The sequence below is a fragment of the Saccostrea cucullata genome, unplaced genomic scaffold (genome assembly GCF_032062105.1).
Source record: "Saccostrea cucullata isolate Sc308-1 unplaced genomic scaffold, CSIRO_AGI_Scuc_v1 ctg49, whole genome shotgun sequence".
Taxonomy (NCBI): Eukaryota; Metazoa; Mollusca; class Bivalvia; order Ostreida; family Ostreidae; genus Saccostrea; species Saccostrea cuccullata.
In genome coordinates this window covers 308514-331303 of record NW_026925976.1, presented here as the reverse complement: position 1 = coordinate 331303, position 22790 = coordinate 308514, and the positions used below count along the sequence as shown (strand labels likewise).

Below are 22790 nucleotides of genomic sequence, written 5' to 3'. Positions count from 1 at the left end.
TATTGTATTTTACTAAAGTTAAAATGAAGATAAATTTTTATCCCTTCTGATTTAATTTATCCTCGGCAAAATAACTTGTTTCTTTAATTACAAACTTTAAAAAAAAAAATTATTTTTGTTTTGTCTAACGTCCTTCTCAAGAATATTCAATCCTGAGAAGAAGTCACCACTTGCCGATGCTTGACTGTAAATTCAGACCTATACTATGCACTCAGGGTCATGAGCAGTGAAGTATCTTTTTCGTGCTAGCACCTACTGCAAGACGGGGCCTCGGTTTATACGCTCTCAATCAAAGAACCATAATCCATATCCTGCAGTGGGAATCTGCTGAACATAAGGCATGCCAGGTATATTTGTAGACTGTACATGGTTCATTCATTTTATCGGTACTCTTAACCTATCTGTGTTTACATAATTATATCATTTTAGAGGACACGATAGGTCAAAAACGAAATAAATGAGTCTTAACGCTTGTGACCAGTGACCTGATAAATTACGAAACAAAGAAATTGGCTCAGATAAAAAAAAATACAAAGTAAGTTAATAAAATTTTTTTTTTGGATTTTTTTGATTTATGATCGTATTCAAAACAACATATTTTGACCTAAAAATAATATTCTTTTAATTAATAGTTCTACAGTCTAGCAATCTGAATAAAACGATTTAAATCCTTATAAAGTTCTTTGAACTTTTGTTATTCATAATATTCATACACTTTACCTGTAATATTAATTTTGAATGACAATGTCTTAAATAAATAGGCGATAAAATAATTAAAAAGCATGTTTTCTTGAAAGTATTACAGACTGAAGTAAATATGTTAATCAATTTCATATAACAACAACATCATTATTGATGAAATGAGCGATTGCTTTAACAGCTGTACCATATGGCCTTCAAAAGAGGTACCACTGAGCGGCTGGGGGGTCAGATATTAGTACAATGTACCTGTGAGGATTCAGGGCAAAATAGTATATGAAAGGTCGTCCAGCTTTTTATTTCAGGTTCCTGTTTGCTGATAATTATTTCAAACTGCTTCATTGCGATTGATTTTGACAATGCGAAGATTGTCCCTCGAAACATAATTATTTTTAATATTTTTGTTTCAACCATCTTATTGAAATAAAACTAGGCATGCATTAATATAAACTTTTATTTACATAAAATTATAAACTGGTTTTGATGAGTAAGTAAGTGTATTTCTTTAAACTTGTAAAAACATTGCATTGTGCCACATTGCCATATTTCACTGCAATATGCTGTGAAAATTCAACGAAATATCCTTATAAATGATACAGAAAAAACATTTGGTGCAACACCCTAAAAAATTAATTTATGGCTTTTGAATAATGCCTCTTTAATTAATATTAAAAAGAACGCGTATTGACGCAAAAATTGAGACAAGAAAATATTTTTGAACTGTGCTGCTTTTGCTTTTGGTTCAATGCAAGCCCCCAAGATTCAGATCTTAAAGCATTAATGATAATTAAAATGAAACATATAATAAAAAGATATTTTGCTAGCAAGTTAATTATTAGTTAATATTGGCTTTGTTTTCAATTTTGTTGGTCCCTCTTCACTTTCCAGATTTCCTTGCCAGAACTTAACAATGCATGCCTTGGAAGAGGGTGTGAATGGTAGGCATGGTCAGTTTAATTCTCCGCGGCACCAACTCTGATTTTTTGGAGGACCGTGTTTGCACTGTTCTAATCTTGACCTTGATTTTTGTTCTTTTACTTCATTTTGAATTTAATATATTATCACTTTTGTTAGAGTTACCTCTCTTTAACTTACAAAGCAAATACTTTGGTTGATGAATTATATAAGGCAAAGTATTTGAGCATGTTTGAAAAAAACTCAGTTCGAAAGGATATGAAAATTTCGTCAGAATGAGGTATATTGCAGGATTCTACATGTTCTAATAGATTAACCTTAGCAGGTTGTGAATATATAAGTTCATATCAGCAGAATGTTAGAGAAGATTTACCATAGAAATATATTAGTTATATCGTTGTCAAAATTGTTTAAAACATCAATAACGTCAAAACATATTACTTTTCTAAATTTTATGGAACAATTCATCACGATACATGTGTAATTCATAGAGCAGGTGTTTTGACATCATATATAGACAACCGTTTCCTCAATAAAATATAGAACTCGTAAATTTCCTTATCATTCAAATCTTGTAACTAGTCATCTACAAAATTACAATGTATATGTTAAAATTTAAAAGTGGAAATAGAATTTGATACATGAAGATTACACGATCGGTATGAGCTGGCCCCTGCTGACAAGCAGGAAACCTCATTGTCTTTGTTTGTAAGACTCATCATTTAGGTTGCATTTTATAGGAACAGGAATATGATTCTACATAGAGGATATTCAATGTTTTGTAGTTGAATATGGAATTTATTTCACGAGTGGGACAGGATTTTTGATATTTTCACGAGTGCTTCCCACTCGTGAAAATATAAAAAAAATCCTGTCTCACGAGTGAAATAAATTCCATATTCAACTACAAAACATTGAATTTTCTGTTTATTACATTATAAAAAAAATTCTTTGATTTTTCCTTTGCCTCTGTCTTTTTGTAATACAGTCATAGGCTCGTGACGTCATAGTTGAGCGGTTGAGACGTCATAGCTATTTGAAGTAAAAACACTGTAAACATGGATTTAGCAACATATTTTAGGTAATATTGACAGTTTTATTCGCTGTCAGAATAGTTTATTTATTTCCATCTATCTTATATTAGGTCAAGGAAGATTTTTTACAGCAATCTTCGTTATGGGAAGGGAAATCGAAAGTTTTCCCGCACTTCTGATATTCGTCACACTGTGACAGGATATGATATCCTTTCACACTGTGACAGGATATCATTTTTATTCAATGAATAAATTACAGTATTTCACGGGTAAAAATGTAATAAAAGAGGTTATTCAATTTATATCCTTAGCTCCCTTTCTAAGAAGGAAATTGTTCAGAATCATATGTCAGTTTTCAATCGTCAACTCCCCTTGCTTATGCAGCAATAAACCTTCATCACCTGCATACGGGGTTTATATCTCTTAGTTTATTCTATACGCAAGAGCATGCTCAAAGTATGAAAAATTTCTAAAATGAAGTAGATGAAGTTGATGAACAAGTTGATGAAGCAAGAATAACAGTCTCGTTTAAAGTCATCATTTCGTAAGTTTTATGGTCGATGCAATGACCTTGTTTGCTTTTACAATCTAGCATTAATTCAAATGCTGACTGGCGCTTTTCATACTTATTGTAAGACCATTATTTATACACTGAATTTTCCTGTTATTTCCCTATCATTACAAAGAGCCCCCCGACGTTGCAGTTGGCAAGGGATGATTACTCCTCCATGACATCTGATCCGATCTCTGATATTTCAGAGGTCCGTATTTGCTCTGCTCCAAAATGTTTGTTGTTTAATGGTCTTTTGAGCTTGAATACTGTTCGCTATCTCTATACATTTACATTTGAAAGTGTTCTCCTTTCTAAAACACTAGTAAAAACAATGCTCATATTTATCCGTATAAACGTGAGTTCCTCACGTCATAAGCGTTCGATGTAATTTCTAACTGACGTCATAGAGGGACAACGAGGGATAAATGATTAAACACGTACTGTTGAGTTTGAAAACTAAACTATTTTACGCATTAAAGATTATAAAGATTATATATTCTAGTATTCAACTCATATGTAATTGTAAATATAAGTACTGTAGATAATGTATCATTACAAAACACGGGTTGGTACGAGATCAAATTTACCATAAAGCCCTTCGAACAAAGATTAAAACGATTATTATTCTTTAATATTTCAATGTGGTCAATTTCATGACGTTCTATTCATCGTTTATAAAATTTGCTTTGAAATGTATTTGAAAATCATATGAAGAAAGTTACTATTGCTTGACCTTTTATCGTTGATGTTATATCAATGAAGTGAATAAACAATAGTAAAAAAGCAATATACGTTTAAGTTAATAACCTGGAGTTTTCCGATGTTTTTGCAAGAAAATTTAATAACTGTATTGCTAAAAGCATTTGGATACATGTTACATAATATGTTCTGTAAACCACCTGAAAAAAAAACCCATTACGCCTACGTATTGCATGTGTTACTTTTTATTTTTAAATGTTTTTAATTCTAAAAAGCAATAGACATCATATGTAGTCAGAATTATTGGCCAGAATCCCTATAATTGCGAGGTGTTATATTTCCTAAAGATTACAAGAATTTAATTCTCTGAAAATAAATTCCCTTCTTTCAAGCAATGAAAATATTCGCTGCCAATGAGTTTTAGGTCCATAACATTGCTTTTTCGGAGGCAATTATGATTAAGTCTGACTGAAGTAGCAAGAAATTTTCAAAGTAAAGGTAATTATATTGGAAACTCGGATCCTTAAAAAGGAATTTAAACAAATTAAATAATACTAATGAAAAGAAAAAAATATGCTCCGATTTGTCAATTCTTAATTACTGCAGATTCCTTATTTTTCGCGAGTACATGTACCTATTATCGCGAATAGGCTCTCCAACCGCAAATGTCGAGAATAATTTTATTTCTTGAGTGGTGCTTCTCGTGAAATTACGTGATAATTAATTTTACATTCAACAATATTCATAGTATTCAAACCAAATAACATTTCTCCCCAAATTTTCATGCATCAAAGAAGAAATATTAGAGTCCATAATTATGAGAGAGTTAGATTTGAGTAGATTTGACAATGAATAACTCCTGATCAATAGGGAGTGACTTGTTAATTGGAGATGCTTAGTCTTCCTTGGCATCTAATTCTACATCTGGTGTGTAGGGGGTACGCCTTTTGCCCTTTTATGCGTTTACAAGATTAAGGATCAATGATTGAGACCTTGACCGTTCATATTATACCGCCAAAGTTTATTTGCACAATTGTTCAAAAGACGCTGAAACATATTGCTTACTAGAGAAAGGTTTAAAAAAAAGATAACACTTTGCTTTGGTAAACATGTACAATAATTAATATCAAAGAGATTCCTTGAAATACAGTTGGGGTTTTTTTTTAGTCAATAAAAATCTTTTATTATGTAACAAAATCATATTAAGCTATTTAAAATAAACGTCTAGTGGCCTTCATCATATTGGATATGCTATATCTGATTTCAAAATCAGATCACAATATTTGTAAAGATCTCTGACATCAATTATCAATTATATTATCAATCAATTATACTTCCACACACATTTTTTTTAAAACTTTCTTTCCCAGATCCTACTCATTAACAATTATTAAATATACATGTAAATTAATAAACTGGCAGCTACCAGGGATGGGGCCCTGGCTAAGCTCCATTACAGGTAAAACATTTTAGATACGTGTAGCATTTCGCAGAATACTTCTAAAGATAATATATTTAAGAGAAAAAAATAAAGATCATAAATTTTTAGACTTACAAATTCTGTATAGCTATAAAAAAAGTTTAGTGGTATTTTACAATATTGTATTATATTGAAATACAGTTGGTTAAGCAGAGGAAAAGCAGGTTTGTAATTATTGGAAGCAAAATTTATATAAACGAAAAACTTTCAATCGCATTTGTCAAAATTAATATTTCAATGTTGGTTAAAAAAGATGTTAATTGTAAATGAGGGCGAGCATGGACCGACAGAGCAGACATGATTGATGGTAATTTATCGAAATAGTTGGAATTTTAATTCGGTATGCAAGAAAGTATTTCATATAAAAATTTATTAACTATGCGAACTTTCCCTGACATTGTATAATAGGTTTATATATGTACATGTTTCCCTAAGTTAAGACCATCTATAACCAAATTCATTCATCCTTCAATGTAAAATGTCAATCTCATGAAATTAAAAATTCAAGGTTATTGTTATATGTTAAATTAAAACGCAATTTGTAATAATCATCTCGAGGTACATGTTAACTGTATGATTTCTATTTAAAAATAGAACAGCAGGACAATTGGTAATTAGCTCATACGTGTACATTTGCCGAAATACTGGGGAGGAGGGGAGTGGTCCTACACTAGATTTCTTCCCTATTTTAAGATTACTGTCGTTGCAAATACATGAATGTATTTTTTTTTAAAATTGTGAATGATATCATTCTGTTCAATTCATATCACTTTAGCAAAATATACGTCACCGTGAGTAAAGACGTAAATTAGTGCTCCGGATGATCTTTTCTAAAGTTGATGTCAATGATGTGGATTTGGATGATTAGCATTATAACGTTACACTTATATCTGGACTGGCATTTGATAATGATACATGTACATGCAACTCAAATTGACCCTTGACCCTTGACGTTTTTTTTTAAAGATTTAAATATATAATTAAAAGTCAAAACGTAAGGAACCAACCAAAAAATTTCAACTTAACTATTATAATTGCGCAAATGAAATGCAAAAGTAAGGAACAATTGTGATTCCCCATAGTTTCGCTAAACAAAGTCAATGCCAAAGAGATCCATCAGAGGTGTGATAAAGTACCTTAGAGTAGGCAACTCCTGCCGACTGATTATACCCACCATGTGGAATTTATTAAATAAAAGTCAGTTAACGTTTATCATCTAACAATAAATTATATTTTCAAAGACAGAAAAATAAAGAACCTTTAATCTAAATATAAATTGTGTGTAAAGATATATTTAGTTCTCTATATACATAATACAAGCATTTGTACATGTACAAGAATATTGTATATTTTTACATTTATATTCACCGTTCTATCTCATTTACATTTTTACTGGTGACAAACTTTGCAGGAATTGCAATTATTATTAATTCCCGCTTATTGCAGCGATCAGAAACTTTTTGTATCACAAAGGTGTACAAAAGTTATGATTGGGCATACTTATAAATGGGATATTGAAAACTATTAAGATATTTCCAACATAAAATAATTAGCCTACTGTGACACGAACGATTTGGTCTTTTACTTCCTTCCCCAACATTGAAAAATAAAAAAGAAATAAACAACCAAAAGAATATTTCAAAATATTGCAAGTACAATGAAACATACGGAGATAACGAACAGTATTCAAGATCAAACGTCTATAAACCAATACGTAATAGGAGTAGAGCAAACATGGACCTCCAAAACATTGGAGGTGGTATCAGGTGCCATGTTTTACTTATTTAACCCTGATTTTATATATGTATATACATAACTATATATTTTCAATTCAACAGGAGAGAAATTTCTGGTTTGTCTTACAATCAGACTTTTTATCATCATTGTTTATACAATGACCTTGTTAGCAAATACAATTTATCATCGAGTCAAATGCTGACAATCGTTTTTTATACTAATCGTTTGGCCATTATTTATACACTGAATTGGCGACGTATTGTTTTGTTATTTCCCGATGATGACAAGGAACACACAGCGGGTGTTACCTGGGATGCTCACTCCTCCATGGAACCTGATCGCAACTCTGTTGTTTTGGAGGTTCTTGTTTGCTCTGCTCCTATTTTTATTGTGTTATGGATTTTTGAGCTTGAATACTGTTCTTTATCTCCAAATATTTCACTTTCAAAACGTTTTCAAAATAAATTTGCCACAATTCCTGTGAATTGATAAAAGAGTAAATATGTTTTTGATTTTAGAAGAGAAATTTCAGAATGATAGAATTATTTTAGGAGAATAGCTTCATATTTAACGTTATACGTTAAATGGTAACTATGTGATGTCTGAAAAGCTGTTCCATTACTATTCTAAAGACAATTCTTAAGTTAAAAAAAAACATTATAAATCGTTGTATAAAATTCAAATAGCATTTTTACATTTACACTATAGCGTGAAAACAAATGATTTGTCTCTGTTCAATTATGCGTTATGTCCAGCGATAGTCTAGAGATAATTGACAATGCAAGAAGAAGTCAGAAATTGGCCCTAATTAAGAGTAAATTAAGTACTCTTGAAGTAATTGTTCGTGGAATTTATGTTCTAATTATCCTTACAATGACAAAATTTTACTGTGTTGCATGTGTAAGACTAAAAGTATTCCTGTGTTGGGTCTAAAACAGTTCCTTAAAAATAATATACTTTATAAAGTCATGATATCTACACAGTTCCAATTCAAAAGAAAACGATTTCTATTAGTCGTGAATATTTATAATAATGAAACAAAAAAAAAAACCCATTAAAAATAGAAATACATATGAAAATTAAAAACACCATATAGCATTTACATATGTACATGTATAGATCATAGTCACAGCATATTATAATGTACAGCAAATAATAATCATTAAAGCACAGGAAATAATAACAAAGTATTTTAAAATTATTTCATGTACAATTTCTAATCATAAAGCAACAGGACAAACATTTTTCATTAAAATACATTACAAAAGACAATTGTAGCGTTTCATATAATCAAAAACTAATTCTAAAAAGTATTGTTACAAAGATAGAAAAAATAACTACATGATTTATATTTATGACTAATTCGAGCATTGAACCTTAAAAAATCTACGTAGTACTTACGATTTTTTTTTTGAGATTCCTAAATTAACTTTGTTGAGTTTAAGAAATGATAACTACTTAATTAATCGTTTACCAAAATATACGGAAATGGCGAGAGTACATATAAATAATATATCAATACGGGGATAAATGTTTGAATTCTTTTCATGTGGAATAAAATAATCAATCTGAATTACTTAATAATCTTTAAAAATATAAGATTCTAGATTTAACTATTGTTAATTGATAATACATAAATAAAATATATTTAATTTTTGAAGAGAACAGCGACTGTTTTCTCTTTCATACATATGATTAGATTTTAGAAAAAAAATCCTATGAAATATAAAAGGTCTAATAACAGAACGTCATAGGTTCGAATGAAAATTCCGAAAGCTTGTTGGAAGATCAAGTATCCAAAAACTACATAGATATTGTCAATCAAAAACTCAAGCGTCTTTTTTATATCAACTTAAGAGTACAGTTAGAATGTTTTTTTAACAAAATAATTTTGCAAATGACAAATGACAAGCTAGGTAAAATTGCATTATCATATCTCTGTGTTGTAACAATATTGTGGCTAGGAAACCACTTGATTTCTAATCATTTAATGAACTGCATTTCTGGTCAAGCTTTCCTTGATTCTAGTATATCTCCCAGTCAAATTCTTTTGTAATTGTTTTTATGGATTACATTTTTCTTGATTTAAATAAATAACAAGTTCTTTTTTTACACTTAACATGTCTTCTGTTATGAATCTTGGAAACAAACAGAGCTGCTGTGTTGCCTTGAACTGCCAGTAAAGCTTTAACATAAATAAATTCAAAAAGCCTGGACTTTCAAAAATCTTTCATCGCAAGAAATGGCTCTATCAAAGAACCTTACTCATATTAAGATTTAATTTGCTGACCTAAATACCAATCGTGTATAAAATACTCTTATATTTGTTCAAAGCATTTTAAAGTACATAGAAAAGGATTTACCAAGAGAAATTTTCAAAAATATTATTACCAAAGCAGTAAATTAATCTTTGAAGTTTGCATTGAATTCAAGAAAAAAAGTAAATTTTTGAGAAAAAAAAAAAACAATTCTGAGAATATTAGGTATTAAAATTTTTGATTTGAACTTTTCTCAATAAATCTTTCTTGAAATTTTTGAGTATTCACGTTTGATTTATACCATTTCTTGAATAAAGTGTTGTATGTTTCTATTTCACTTTTATTTATATCTAAGTGAGGAGTAAGAACTAGGTAAAGTAAAAAAGTAATACTGTAACCTTATCTATATATAAAAACAAAGATGTAAAGAAATTAAATAGCTTGAATCATCAACAAATAAAAGTAACAAAAAGATTTACAGGTACCCGGTAATCATTTTCATAATTTACAGTAAAGTGCGCATGCACTTGCAGTTTCCTCGCTTTTTGTATAGATAACGTTTGAATAAGTAAGTTAAAGGTAATTTTATGTAAGTTTTCATTCCTGCTAAAGTACTGTGTGTTCCTTTAAACTATTTATTTTTGTATGTGAAAGAAATGTCACAGGACCACACCCTTTGTCAACTCTTTTATTTTTCAAGCGTTACCAAAGCTGCAGGAAATATTCTGTACAAGCGTCATACTTTAGTTTGATTGAAACTCTTATCCTTCAAGCCCAGTTTACGAACAATATTCATTTTGTTCGTTCAAGGAAGAGAAATGTAGTAATGCATGCAAGTTTTGACATTTCGATGCAGATGCATTTACTCCAAAAACCTCCATTGGTGGCAACAAAAAGAAGAAAAGGGAAAATATTTACAAAAATGATATTCGTTATTTTCCACTAACAAAGTTTTTGGAACATTTTGATATTGTTCTTCCTCCAGGATAATTTTTTGACCGCGAGTGATCTCGGAAACTTATCATCCTTTCAAGGTGTAACCTTTACATACACTTTGTGTAGATTTGCAAAGAGAATGTTAATTTGCCCCAAATGAGTGAAATGACTGGAATACTTGCTATAACCTCAAGTTTGACTTTTTACTTTGCATTTTAAAATGCTTTTAAACTATAGACATATAGTCAGACATATATGGTCAAAACAAGATAGCATGCGAGATCAAACTAGAATCAAATCAAATGCATACTTGCGATGAAACAAAAACCTTAATAACTTTCATGATCTTTTTCATATAAGTATTTCTTAAAAAAATACATTATGAAGGTATTTATTTATTCACATGTTCATTAAGTTTAGTTCCAAATTCATGAAGCTTACACACCTAATTTAAAAAAATGAACAGACAATATTTTTGCAAATAAAGCAAGATGAGCTGGAAAGTTATTTTGCTCTAAAAATTGTGTAATAAGGATATGGAAATAACGAACAGTATTCAATAACAAAGTTCATAAAACAATACGAAATAAGAGCAGAGCAAACATGGACCTCCAAAACATCAGAGGTGAAATCAGGTGCCATGGAGGAGTGAGTATCCCCTGCCGTGTGCTCCTTGTCATGATCGGGAAATAACGGAAAAATCCGTGGTCAATTCAGTGTATAAATAGTAAATTAACAATTAGTATGAAAAACGTCAGCCAGCATTTGACTCAATGATAAATTGTATTTGCTGACAAGGTCATGATATCGACCATAGAACTTACGAAATGAGGACTTTAAACAAGACTGTTGATATTTCATCAACTTGTTTGTCAAAAATTTACCTTGTTTTAGAAATTGTTCTTAGGTAGAGCATGCTCTAGCGTATCGAATCAACTTAGATATGAAAACTCCGTATGCAGGTGATGAAGGTATATATATATTGCTGCATAGGTAAGGGAAGTTGACGATAGAAAAGTTAAAGTCATCACGTTTATCATAGAGCTTGGTTGTTAGATTACCATTAGTGTCTTTTTCAAGTAAAATACCCAAGTATGAAACAGATATATCAGACTCTGTGGTATCTTTTATCTCAAGCTCACCAGGATATATCGTATCGACATAGGAATGGAAATTACCTTTGTTAATTGACAATACGTCGTCGATATATCTAAATGTCGAGTTGAAGGCCACAGCAAGTGTTTTCTTCTTTTCACGCATAAGATTTTGCATAAATTCTGCTTCATATGAATGCAAAAATAAGTCTGCTAATAACGGAGCGCAATTGGTACCCATGGGACTTCCAATAGATTGTTGGAAGACGATAAGAAAAATAAGAAAACTAAAATGAAAATTGTGCTAAAATGTAATTAAAATCGGTGAGCTCAATTATTCAAAAACTGCACTTAAAAACTACCTCTATGGTATGGAAGAAATCGTTTGCAACCTTAAATGAAGAAGCTCCTAAACAAAGTTTTTCTTAACTTCTTTTTATTTCTCTTAAGATTGTTCATTTAAAAACCATTTTGCAAATCTGCGGATGGATTGACATGAAAAGAAGATGTACGTACAAAGCTAGTAATTTTTGGGTCCATCTGAAGAAATATAACCTGAAGGATGGGGGACGACAATAAATTGGATAAGCTACAGAAACAATTACATGTACGTACATGTACTGAAGTTCTATTCAAAGTAAGTTGAAAATAGTTCTTTTGGGGTCAAAGTATTACTCTCTTCGTGATATGGGGAACAAATTTACCTTACCGTCTGTGGCGGATAAAGGCTATATTCAAAAAGGTTAATCAATGTACTGCCATAAAATTAGTGTACATTAATCATACCGTGGTACAGAAAACTCATATTTGAATCGTTCAATTTTAAAGTGCGATATTGTTATGTTATATCATGTTACATTATATCAAGGCTAATAATTAACATAATCTCCTTTTTATGTGGTCATAAATCTGAATGTGAACTTTTACAAAGTTCTCACTAAAAATAGTATATTTTAGTTTGCAAAAATCGTTGTGCAATGGATTGAAAGCCAATGGCAGACTGCAGTGTTTGCTTGATTCCCATGTTTTCCGTTTTGACTTCGTCTTTTCAAGTAAACAGTATTTTCTGACACCAAAATTGATTTTCAAAGTAATGATGAAATTTATTGCTCGTCGACCGTCACAGCTCTCCAAATGAAATTCTAATTCATCTTTGAACAAACATATGCACAGTCTTGGAATCGGTTCCTTATATGTCTGCGATATCATGCTAATTTTGTAATTCGAAGACGTACGTTGGAACAATATTGGACGTATCACAGGGCGTCTAAATCTAAAGTTATGCTCGCGCAAGCAATGGCGAACAGTTCTTTCACTTATGTGCCTAAGATTGCGGATACTACGAGCAGTCAAACTTGCTGTCTGAAAATAAATTCGGTGCATGACTCTAACATGATTGTAAAATCGATGTCACATGGGATTGTACTGAACGTGGTTGATCGAAAGAGTCGCCGTATGGAAACGTCTCCTTAATGACTGAACAGTGTGTACACCAAATTACCGTGCAACTATGTTCTGGGGCATCCCAGACTGCAACATTCAAATAGCACGAAGATGTTGATGTTCATTTATATTACCCTTGGCATAGGACAATTACTTTATCGTATGAAGCTTCACTTACTTTAAAAAATCAAATTCTATAAGAAGTACATGCAAGAAACTGTATCTTTCGGCGCAGGGTTTTCTAGGGAAGAATTTTTTTTTAAGTTTATACAGTTCTAAATAGGTTCAATTCCTTTTCTTTCAGTGCATGCTGCATGGGGAGTTATTTTGAGCTGTGAAATATTTTAAAATGACCCAAAAATATTATATTTAATTCAACTTTACGAATTCATCATCATATTGTGACAAAGAGAGCAAATGTTTTCTGAAAGTCTATGAAATACCAAGTAATTTTAAACTTGAAAATATCATTTTTCAATATTATCTAGAATTAATATCATAGACTCCGATATTCTGTGCATTTCTGAGTATTTAACAAAAAAAAAAAACTTTTATCATTCAGCTTAAATTCAGTCAAAGTTTAAGACTTTGAAATAATTAAATAATTTGCTAAATTTCTGATGCCAGAAAAAAAGAGTACAGAAAGGTCAAATAATTCATTATACTAAGTAACTTGAAACATAAACGTTTTTGATTATCTCAAATCTAATCATGAAAAATTGTTTGAAGTTTATTTTGTCTTCTATATACGAAGTAATTAATATTGTTACTGCAATATCGAAACAATAAACTCTTTTCCTTTTACTGAATATATTTCTTTAAATAAATTTCAATGTAATGAATATATAACATGTATGATGTAAGCTTTGTGTCCTAATAGAAACAGAATGCAATTTTATTTAAAAATGATAATCGATGCTGATAAGTTTTAAAAAGTTGGAGAATTTCGTGGCAATGGAACTTGTCCGAGTATTAATTTGCAATTTGATCAAAAACATTCAGAAACTAAAGGCATACTTTTAAAACACTGATAAACACGGAGACACTGGCGACAGCTTTACCATACATTGAACTAAGAAAACGCCGAGGTGTTTGGCAGCTGTTCATCTGCATGATTGCAAAGATATTTTCCAACAGTACACATATATTTTAAAGATAAAATAAAAGTTTATCATGAAAATTTAACCAAAGGTCTATCCAAAAAATAAGGATGAACGTTAGAGATAATATTTTATTTTCTTGCATTAATCTTGTATGAAATACTGTACATTTATAAAATAATTATCATTTTACTTGCTTATTTTATTCATTTTCATACATTATTGAAAAGCAAGTAGAGCAGGTCATTTTATAATTTATGTACCGGTAGATATTATTGCGCCGTGTGATTAGGTCACGTATTGACCTCTGACCTCTGACAAACTTCATACAGAATTGAAGATATTTTCTCTCTGTATGTTTATATAATGGAGAGATACCACAAATGTATATATTTAATATTGTTACTGCAATATCGAAACAATAAACTCTTTTCCTTTTACTGAATATATTTCTTTAAATAAAGAACTATATGCGGTATATTGCATATATTTGCCCCCACAAAAGTCAACTTTTGAAAACTTCCTGAAATGTGCTGAATTCAATAGATTGTATGAGAAATATAAATTAACAGATAATATCATAGTGTCAAAGCAGCGTATTCACAATTTTTGTTTTTATGACGTCACAAACTAGTCCGATTTTATATCCTTTTTCAGAAAGAGGACAAAATGGACAATATTTCAACAATCTTAGCTTTAAAATTTATAGAGCGCAAGTTTGTTCAGGAACAATATTTTCATATTTCATTGATATTATCATTCTACACATTATATCAAAATATTGATCCTGAACACACATGCGCTTTAACTCAAAATACCGACGAAATATGTACATTTTTCATAAAATTCATAAAAAAACTGAAATTTACGTCATGTTCGTGACGTCATTACGTACATATGGCGTCAATACTTATGAAAATATTCAGTGCTTTGAAGTCAGCATATACTTCCCTGTTTAAGAACTTAATTAAACATATCTCCATCAAAGTCTGTTTTGGGGGGCAAATATTGGTTATTACCGAATCAAGTTCTTTCAATGTAATGAATATATAACAGATTCGATATCATTATATTTTTTTCTATTATTCATCAACAATTTTTAAAATGTATGATGTAAGCTTTGTGTCCTAAGAAATGCAATATTTAAGAAATAAAATATTTTTTAGAAGTGGCAATGGAATATGACATGACATTTGTACTTTTACTTGATCAAATCTGCTATAGAAGTTGATCACATGACTTCACGTAACATATATTCCAATGAAATTCTAAATAATATTTTATTTCTTGCATTAATCTTTATTCGTATATGGCAAAGAATAAATTCATGCCTTATTAAGGCTTTATTAAGTTCAAATATTATGCCTCTTATTTGATATGCAAGAGAGCCTCCACAAATCAATGATTTTTTAACCACGATATCGAAAACAAAGTTTTCAACAATACAGCTTTAACTCAATATCTAACAAGTTCTATGTTCGATAAGATGACCTTGTCAGCAAATACAATATATTATTAAGTCGAATGTTGACTGACGATTTTCATACATTTGTTAGGCCATTTTTTTATACACTGAACCGTCTAAGGAGCTAGTCGATGATCGGGGATGCTTACTCCTCCATGGCACCTGATCCCATCTGTGATGCTTTTAAAGGCTTTTTTTCTTTACTCCTGATTTGAATTGCTTCGTTTGACTTTTGAACTTGATTACTATTTGACATTACTCTTCTTTCATGTTAGCCAAAGCTAGAAATTTTTTTATCATTCTCATGCAAAGGTTTTTGAATAGATTTTTCTAAGAAAAATTGTATTTATATACCTTTGACATCAGATGTAAAAAAAACCTCTAATTATAGGTATGAACGTTTAAAGCTTTTTGAAAACGTTTTCATTATAAATCTAGATACACGTATTTCTTTTTTAAAAGCGACACATAGACTTGTAATTAAAAGTGTAAGATTTGTTGTAAAATTAAGCTATTATTTTGATTTGAAATGTGAAAATAAATTTCTCATTCAATTCAATTTAAGTTAAATGTTTATGTTTATTCGTATCTACAGTGTATAATTAATATTTCTTGGTATCTATTTGCAGATGAAAAAATGAGTTATTTCACGCATGTGCACATTTATTTCAACTAAAAATTTTCACCGGTAACACGCCAGAAATGTAGTGTTGCGTAAATAATCTTTGACCTACGCTATGGTTTAAGTGTGCATTTAATATTCCTTGAATTAATACATTATACGCTTTACTGAATGAAACTTCATATACGCAATATATCAACTGTGCTCTTTGACAAACGAACTGATATTCTCCAAAGGGATAACAAGTTATATAAATCAAACGTCATTCTTAGATTGATCACAACTTAGTAACCAAAGTCTTTGTTTCTTCCGAAAAGTTTGCAAGAAAAAGAGAAAGGACATGTGCAATTAGGACAAGCAATAGGTAAGTCGTAAAATTTTTAAAATATCACTGATTTCTATTAAATTGTCCATTAATGTGCTCGAAATGTTTATTTTTTATCTTAACAAATTGAAGTTAAATTGTTGGTTTCTTTTGTCAAGTGAGTAAACCACAAATGTGAAGAGACTATTTAGGATGTGTTAAGACACATAAAGACTTGTTTTCCTGTCAAATTAATGGTATGAATGTGCTTGATTGCAATTACCTTGGTTAAGTATAATGAGCAATGTGTTATGTATTACAAGAATCTGGAAAGACAAGATTTTATTTTAACAGAAAAAAGGAGAATTATATGATTTCATGTCTTCTCACATAATTAAAAAAGATCTCGACATTATCAATTTCTAAATATTATATTTTGCATTGTTCTAATTTTTAAGATAGATATTATAAATCTAATTAAAAAGACTCAACCCACCAAATAAACACAGAAGAAGTAGAAACCATCAAAGTTTCTCATTCCTACCCTCTTTTTAGTTTTGATGACAGTCTTGAAATTAGAAATTATCAAAAAGAACCGAAAGATTAGTTTGGTTTATATATTTCTTGTGAAATATAAACAGAGATAAGCTTTAAATGATACGTTATTTTTCACTATAAATAATATTTATTTCGATGATTATTTATACATTGGGTATATTGGATGTGATTTATCACTATAAAAAGTGTTTATTTAGATGATTATGTATACAGTGGGTATATTATGAGACTGATTGGGTTTAACGAATGTCACCATACATCGTTCATCAGGGAATTAACGACTGTGACACGCCATTTCTGTGTTAATGGTTTATAAAAAACAAATTAAAGTTAGTGTGCATAAATTGGATAATTACTCAAGATTCCTTCTCTTTTATTTAAACTTAAATTCTTAACAAAGACTAGATTAAGTGTCTGTGGCCGTGTGTTTCAAGATTACATGAATTCTTTGCTCCGAGTATGCATTGGTGACTATCTCTGTCCTATTTCATTTTGTAAGGAAAAGACTTTATTAACAAAATTCGAATATCTTTAATTAAAAAATAGGTAAAAATATTTAATAATCGACAGTAGCCCTTTGTGCGCTTTAGACAAAAATGTATAATTTATAAGCTCTAAAATCAATTTTTCTCAAATTCTTTTGATTCTACAAAATAAAAAGTAAATTTAGATCAATTTAGACAAAGTGACAACTCCCTTTATATCTCTGGTTCATTAGCGATTCAACCTTAATTTTTTGTGTCAAATTGTGGTCTGTTGTCGCGCAGCACTGTCTAATTTGATGTGCCGATCTTTTGTTCATATCACGATTCACGTTATGTTAAAAGTGAAAAAATTATATATTAAATATTAATTCAATTATTTTTTATATATGTGCAAGTAATTTATTGAAATTATTCATCGAAATATCTTTAAAACTCCCACTGCACTCTAGGTGGGATTCGTGTTTATATAACGTAAACTTTTACCAGTTTTGTAACCTTTCCAAGATAAAAAAAAAAAGGTTTTCTAGACCAAAACATCTTTTTTTAATGTATAAAAATCATATTTATGTACACACCTATTCATGAGAGAAAATTCAATTTTAGATAGGTAAAATCTTTAATACTCTAAAATAAAGATAAATTGAAATGAAGCAGTTTTTTAAATAGGGTGACTATTTTCCAACGAACAATCTTCATATCAGATATACGTATATTTTTTGTCAGTTTTGTTGCTGCATTTTACTGTTGATTCTTTCATTGTTGTTAGTAAGCGATAAATTAAATACAAAACAAGATCCTTTCGTAATCTGAAAATAACCCTAAAGGTAAAAGTAGAAAACTCAGCTTATAAGATTTAAGTTCAATATCATATCACAGTTTTACATTATGAAAAATAACTCTGCATAAATGTTAATACATAAATATTAAATCCTATAATTAGTTGGATGTTGAATTGCTCTTTTTTTCGTCAGAACTAGTTTTGCAAGGTTTATGAGATACAAGTATATCATTGTAATATATAAAAACATTTTTTGTAATACGTCATTAACATTATTAACAAGGTACTTTATCATCATTTAAAAAATATACGCCCACCTTTCTCTTACAATATACAATTTGTTTACATTGCGAAGGAAACAATTACATCGTGAGTAAATCAGGAAATTTCCTTATTTGATAAATCAATCATGAGAAGGCCCCAGAATCATATAAACCTGTGAAAATACTTGTCAAAATTTTCAAACCAACATGATATAAAGTGTGAAATGAAATATATGGAGAAAACGAACAGTACTCGAGCTCAAAAGTCCATTAAACAATACAAACTGGAGCAGAGCCAATACGGACCTCTAAAACTTCAGAGGTGGGATCAGTGCCGAGGAGGAAAAAGCATCCCCTGCCTACCGGCAGGCATAGAGGAAGAGAGAAAATAACGAACATTGATTTCAATACAGATCTGAACAGGGCATAAAAATGGACCTCTGGGAATTCCAGAGATGGGCTAAGATGCCCAGGAAGGATACCCTAACAAAAAGAGCTATAGTTAGCTTTAGTTTTCTATGGTTTACGATTTTTGGGGAAACGTTTTAAATCATAATATTAAATCACTGGTATTTAATTTGAAATTTATTATGGCTGTAATCTTTTTAAAAGTATTTGAGAAAATCAGAGTATCACAGTATTCACCATAGATTACTTTCATAAACAATTATATAAACTATAGTAAATTTTTGTTAGAGAAGCATACCCTGTTGGCAAGAAACATCCGCTTTTAAAATCATTTTTAAAATAAGAAATCATTATGTGTTTTTACTGTACTATTTTACAAACGTGCAATTATTTTCAAAACACATGTATTCATTGAATAATTGTCAAGATACTTATTTCTTGATTGACAAATATTTTTGACCTATTTAAAAAATTTTTATGATGCGAGTATTACATTTCTAAAATAGAGAGAAATTGTAGCTTTCTATAATGTTCATAGTTCTGCCTTTTAACTATTCATTTTATTCAAATATGGTTTAAATGTTACTTATTTTTAAGATCTTTGAAAAGAAGTTTGCATTATCCATCATTAAGTCTTTTCTCAGTTTATGGTCCTGGGGTCAGATGTTATCTGCTTTGCTGCAAATCTTAAGTAAAAATCTACGTAATACATGGACATTTCGGCATCAGTATTGATATAGTATCTCCTAAATAATATCTGTATACTTGTAAAAGGAAGTAATGGTACTTTTAAATTTGACTGTAAAATAAATCGTCAGATTCGCCACTGAACAGAAATAATCACACTTAATGAGGTCGTGTCGGACATCATAAAAAATAATTAGTGATCATGTTTATCAAGACATTCCTAATATGTTTGTTAGAAGAATAGATGTGAGCTGTGTTTTAATTATTGGTATATGTTTTAAGTTATATTAATATAAACTCATTTGAATTGTGATATGAATATGAGACGTCAGATTTTGGGTGTGTTACATTCATTTAAAATAATAAAAGATACCAGTTTGTCTTGGAGGCATAATTATGCACAAGAAGCATTCAAACATCGAATGAAACTTGCTATAAGATTATACACGTTTTCTCTTTAATTTTTGTGAATATATAAAACAGACCTGTTAGAAATTAAAAAGAGAGATTTAACTGTAAAGAATATGAACAATAGATGCATTTATCGCTTTTCAGTTAACATTTTAAGCATTCTATGATTCAATTTCTCTTCCTTGTTTCAGGAAAACACACGATTATATATCAATTTTAACATATCACGTAACAAAAATTGATTTCAAACCACGTTTTTGCATTGGGAGGTCTCAAAGTTAAGATCCTGACCTTCTGACTGTGCGAATCATTCTAGACTTTGCTTCTTTAATCAATAACCTTGTATTATGGATGATGTGCTATTGCTAGAAACAATACATTTCTGTACAAAAAAGAGCAGTAGACCACAAACAAAGGTTAACACTGGGTGTCAGGACGGAATACTCTGTCTTTTTGGAACCGGCGATCTATATCACAAACCATCAGTCATGGGGGCTATAATTCATCCACAATTATATTCAAGTTTATTTTGTTTTATTTTAAATCAAACAGGGACTTTTTTGAAGAACTTTTTATTTTAAGAAACCCCTTCCTACACTGCACGCTGAACAGTCCTTTTTTTTAAAGGAAGAGAAAATTTACTTCTACATCCGCTATAAGAAAGGGTTTTGTCAAGATATATATGCTATCGACATCAAAGAAAATGATACATTGAAACTGAAAAGCAATGATTATCATATTAATTCAAATTGATTAAAGGACAAGGTATGGTAACCACTGAATCTAGCCCCTTAATGGATGTAAATATCAGAACACAGTAAAAACTTTGATAGTTTGTAGTTTAAGGAGGTTGGTTCCTGTCATCAAAAGAATTTTCTGTCAAGTAAATTTTTAAAATCTACACACATAGCTTAATAAAATATCAAAACAAAAAGTGGGGTCAGTGCGCTTCTTTAAACACTACGGAGCAATGAAGTTGACATTTTTGCATTAAAATTACGTTTATATCAATTTTCAAAGTTTTTCTGTTAATATTTTAATCCAAATGAATTATTGGATCAAACACAGTCTTTTTTCATCTTAAATAGTCACATTAAAAATTGTGACAACAAAAATAGTTTCAAAGCACTTTGCTTAGTCAATTATTTGACCTTTCTGCACTCGAAAATGTTATTTTTCTGGTGTTAAAAATTTTAAAGGCAATAAAATCATTTGAAAGTAATGCTTTTTCTGAATTTCAGCAGAGTGGTTAAAATGATCTTATGTATTCATAAAATGAAATAAAAAGTGTGGGTCTGAGATGTTATTTTTTAGATATTACTAAAAAGTGCTAATTTTAAGCTTAAATTGTGCCTTTTTTAAAGATATATATAAAATATTTGCCAAATAGGATGAAATCATTACTGAAAATTAATTTAATATATAATTTAGGATTAGCTTATAATATTTCCTTGCACAAAATTACTCTGTGTGCAGGCTGCATGTAAAAATAGGAATCCAAACTTAACAACACTGGAAATACTGTAAAAGAGAAAAATTGATCATTTCCTTCTAAATAACATTCATCCACAAAATATAGTTCCTCACTTTACGGTATGAAATTTAATCATGGAAGTTAAATTGAATATAGTTTAATTAGCATTATAGAATCTAAGTTTCTTGTAAGAACTAAAACATTCTGTAGAATTTTTTAAATAGAGGTCACGACAAAAATCTGCTTGAAAGCTGAGAAGCCAATCTCGTAAATTAATAATTGTTTTAAAAACAGCACTAGTTTTTATTCAAAGATTACACAAGAGTGTCCAGAATTAGGACGTTTTTTCCGAATTTCCTTAATTCTGATGGAATTTCGTCAAATCTGTGAAACTTTTCATTTCCGAAAACACAGCGTACAAGCTTGCTATCTGAGAATTTTACAAACAATATACATCTGATATTAGTATATGAAAAATATAAATTTGGTAGATACACAAGAGCTTGTGCTCTATGTTTTCTGAAAGAAAATGTGCTGTAAAATTGATTAAAATTTGCATAAAAATGAGAAAATTCGTAAATTGACACATTTTCTGACCTTCCTGTGTCCTATGTGTATCCCATAACTTAGAACCGATACTCATTTTTTTGGCAGGGGTCATAAGCAGTTTTCAATTTAAAAATTGTTGCATCATTCTAAAAGACACATCAAACCATGCACAAAAAAGGGTCTTACTCTATCTTGTCCATTTATATCAACGAAAATAACAAACACGCTTAACAAGCATTCTGTATTCTGTTTCAGCGTACTCATCTCCATGGTGGTGCAGATATAATGGCCAGCTGTGTGCTTAAAGGTTTAGCAGCCTGTGTTCTCGTCGCTTCAGGTCTTTATTCTTCGTTTTAAATCTTCATTTTTTCATTTAATGGTTCATTCTTATATGATATGAAATGGATTCTTTATTATCAATTTTAAATTAAAATTTTGAAAACAAATAGCACGATATTTTATGCTTTCAATAAAGTGCTTAAATACTGTTTTTGTCTGCGAAGTTTGGATACTTCTGTTAAAAGTAAAAAATATGTTTGCTACTTATTCATTCAGATTCGTGTTCGGTAATAAGTATCTGGTGTATGTCACAAGAACCAACTTTTAAAAATATATAGATATCATTTTTTCAGTTCTAATTTTAGATTTTGATTTGTTTAATTTTCAGTATTATGCTGTCCGGATAATTGTAACGGACGTGGATCATGTAATAGGAGTGTTGTTCCTCCAAGATGTCAGTGTATGAACGGGTATATTGGAGAAGCATGTCAAGGTAAATGTCACGTGCAACTAAGTTAATGACTGTAATAAGCAGTGTATTTTCTCTTGCAAATTTACT

The 22790-nt window shown here is 30.0% G+C and overlaps 1 protein-coding gene across 1 annotated transcript in view; it reads left to right on the top strand.

Annotated features, from left to right (window-relative positions):
* The first annotated feature begins 16220 nt into the window (after positions 1 to 16220).
* The window catches only part of LOC134270215 (uncharacterized), a 75931-nt gene continuing 69361 nt past the window's right edge, over positions 16221 to 22790 (top strand). Inside the window, exons 1-3 of the mRNA XM_062752405.1 lie at positions 16221 to 16399; positions 22208 to 22289; positions 22620 to 22724. Of these exons, the coding sequence (XP_062608389.1) occupies positions 22238 to 22289; positions 22620 to 22724 (157 nt within the window). The 5' untranslated portion in view covers positions 16221 to 16399; positions 22208 to 22237. The remainder of the gene's footprint in view (positions 16400 to 22207; positions 22290 to 22619; positions 22725 to 22790) is intronic.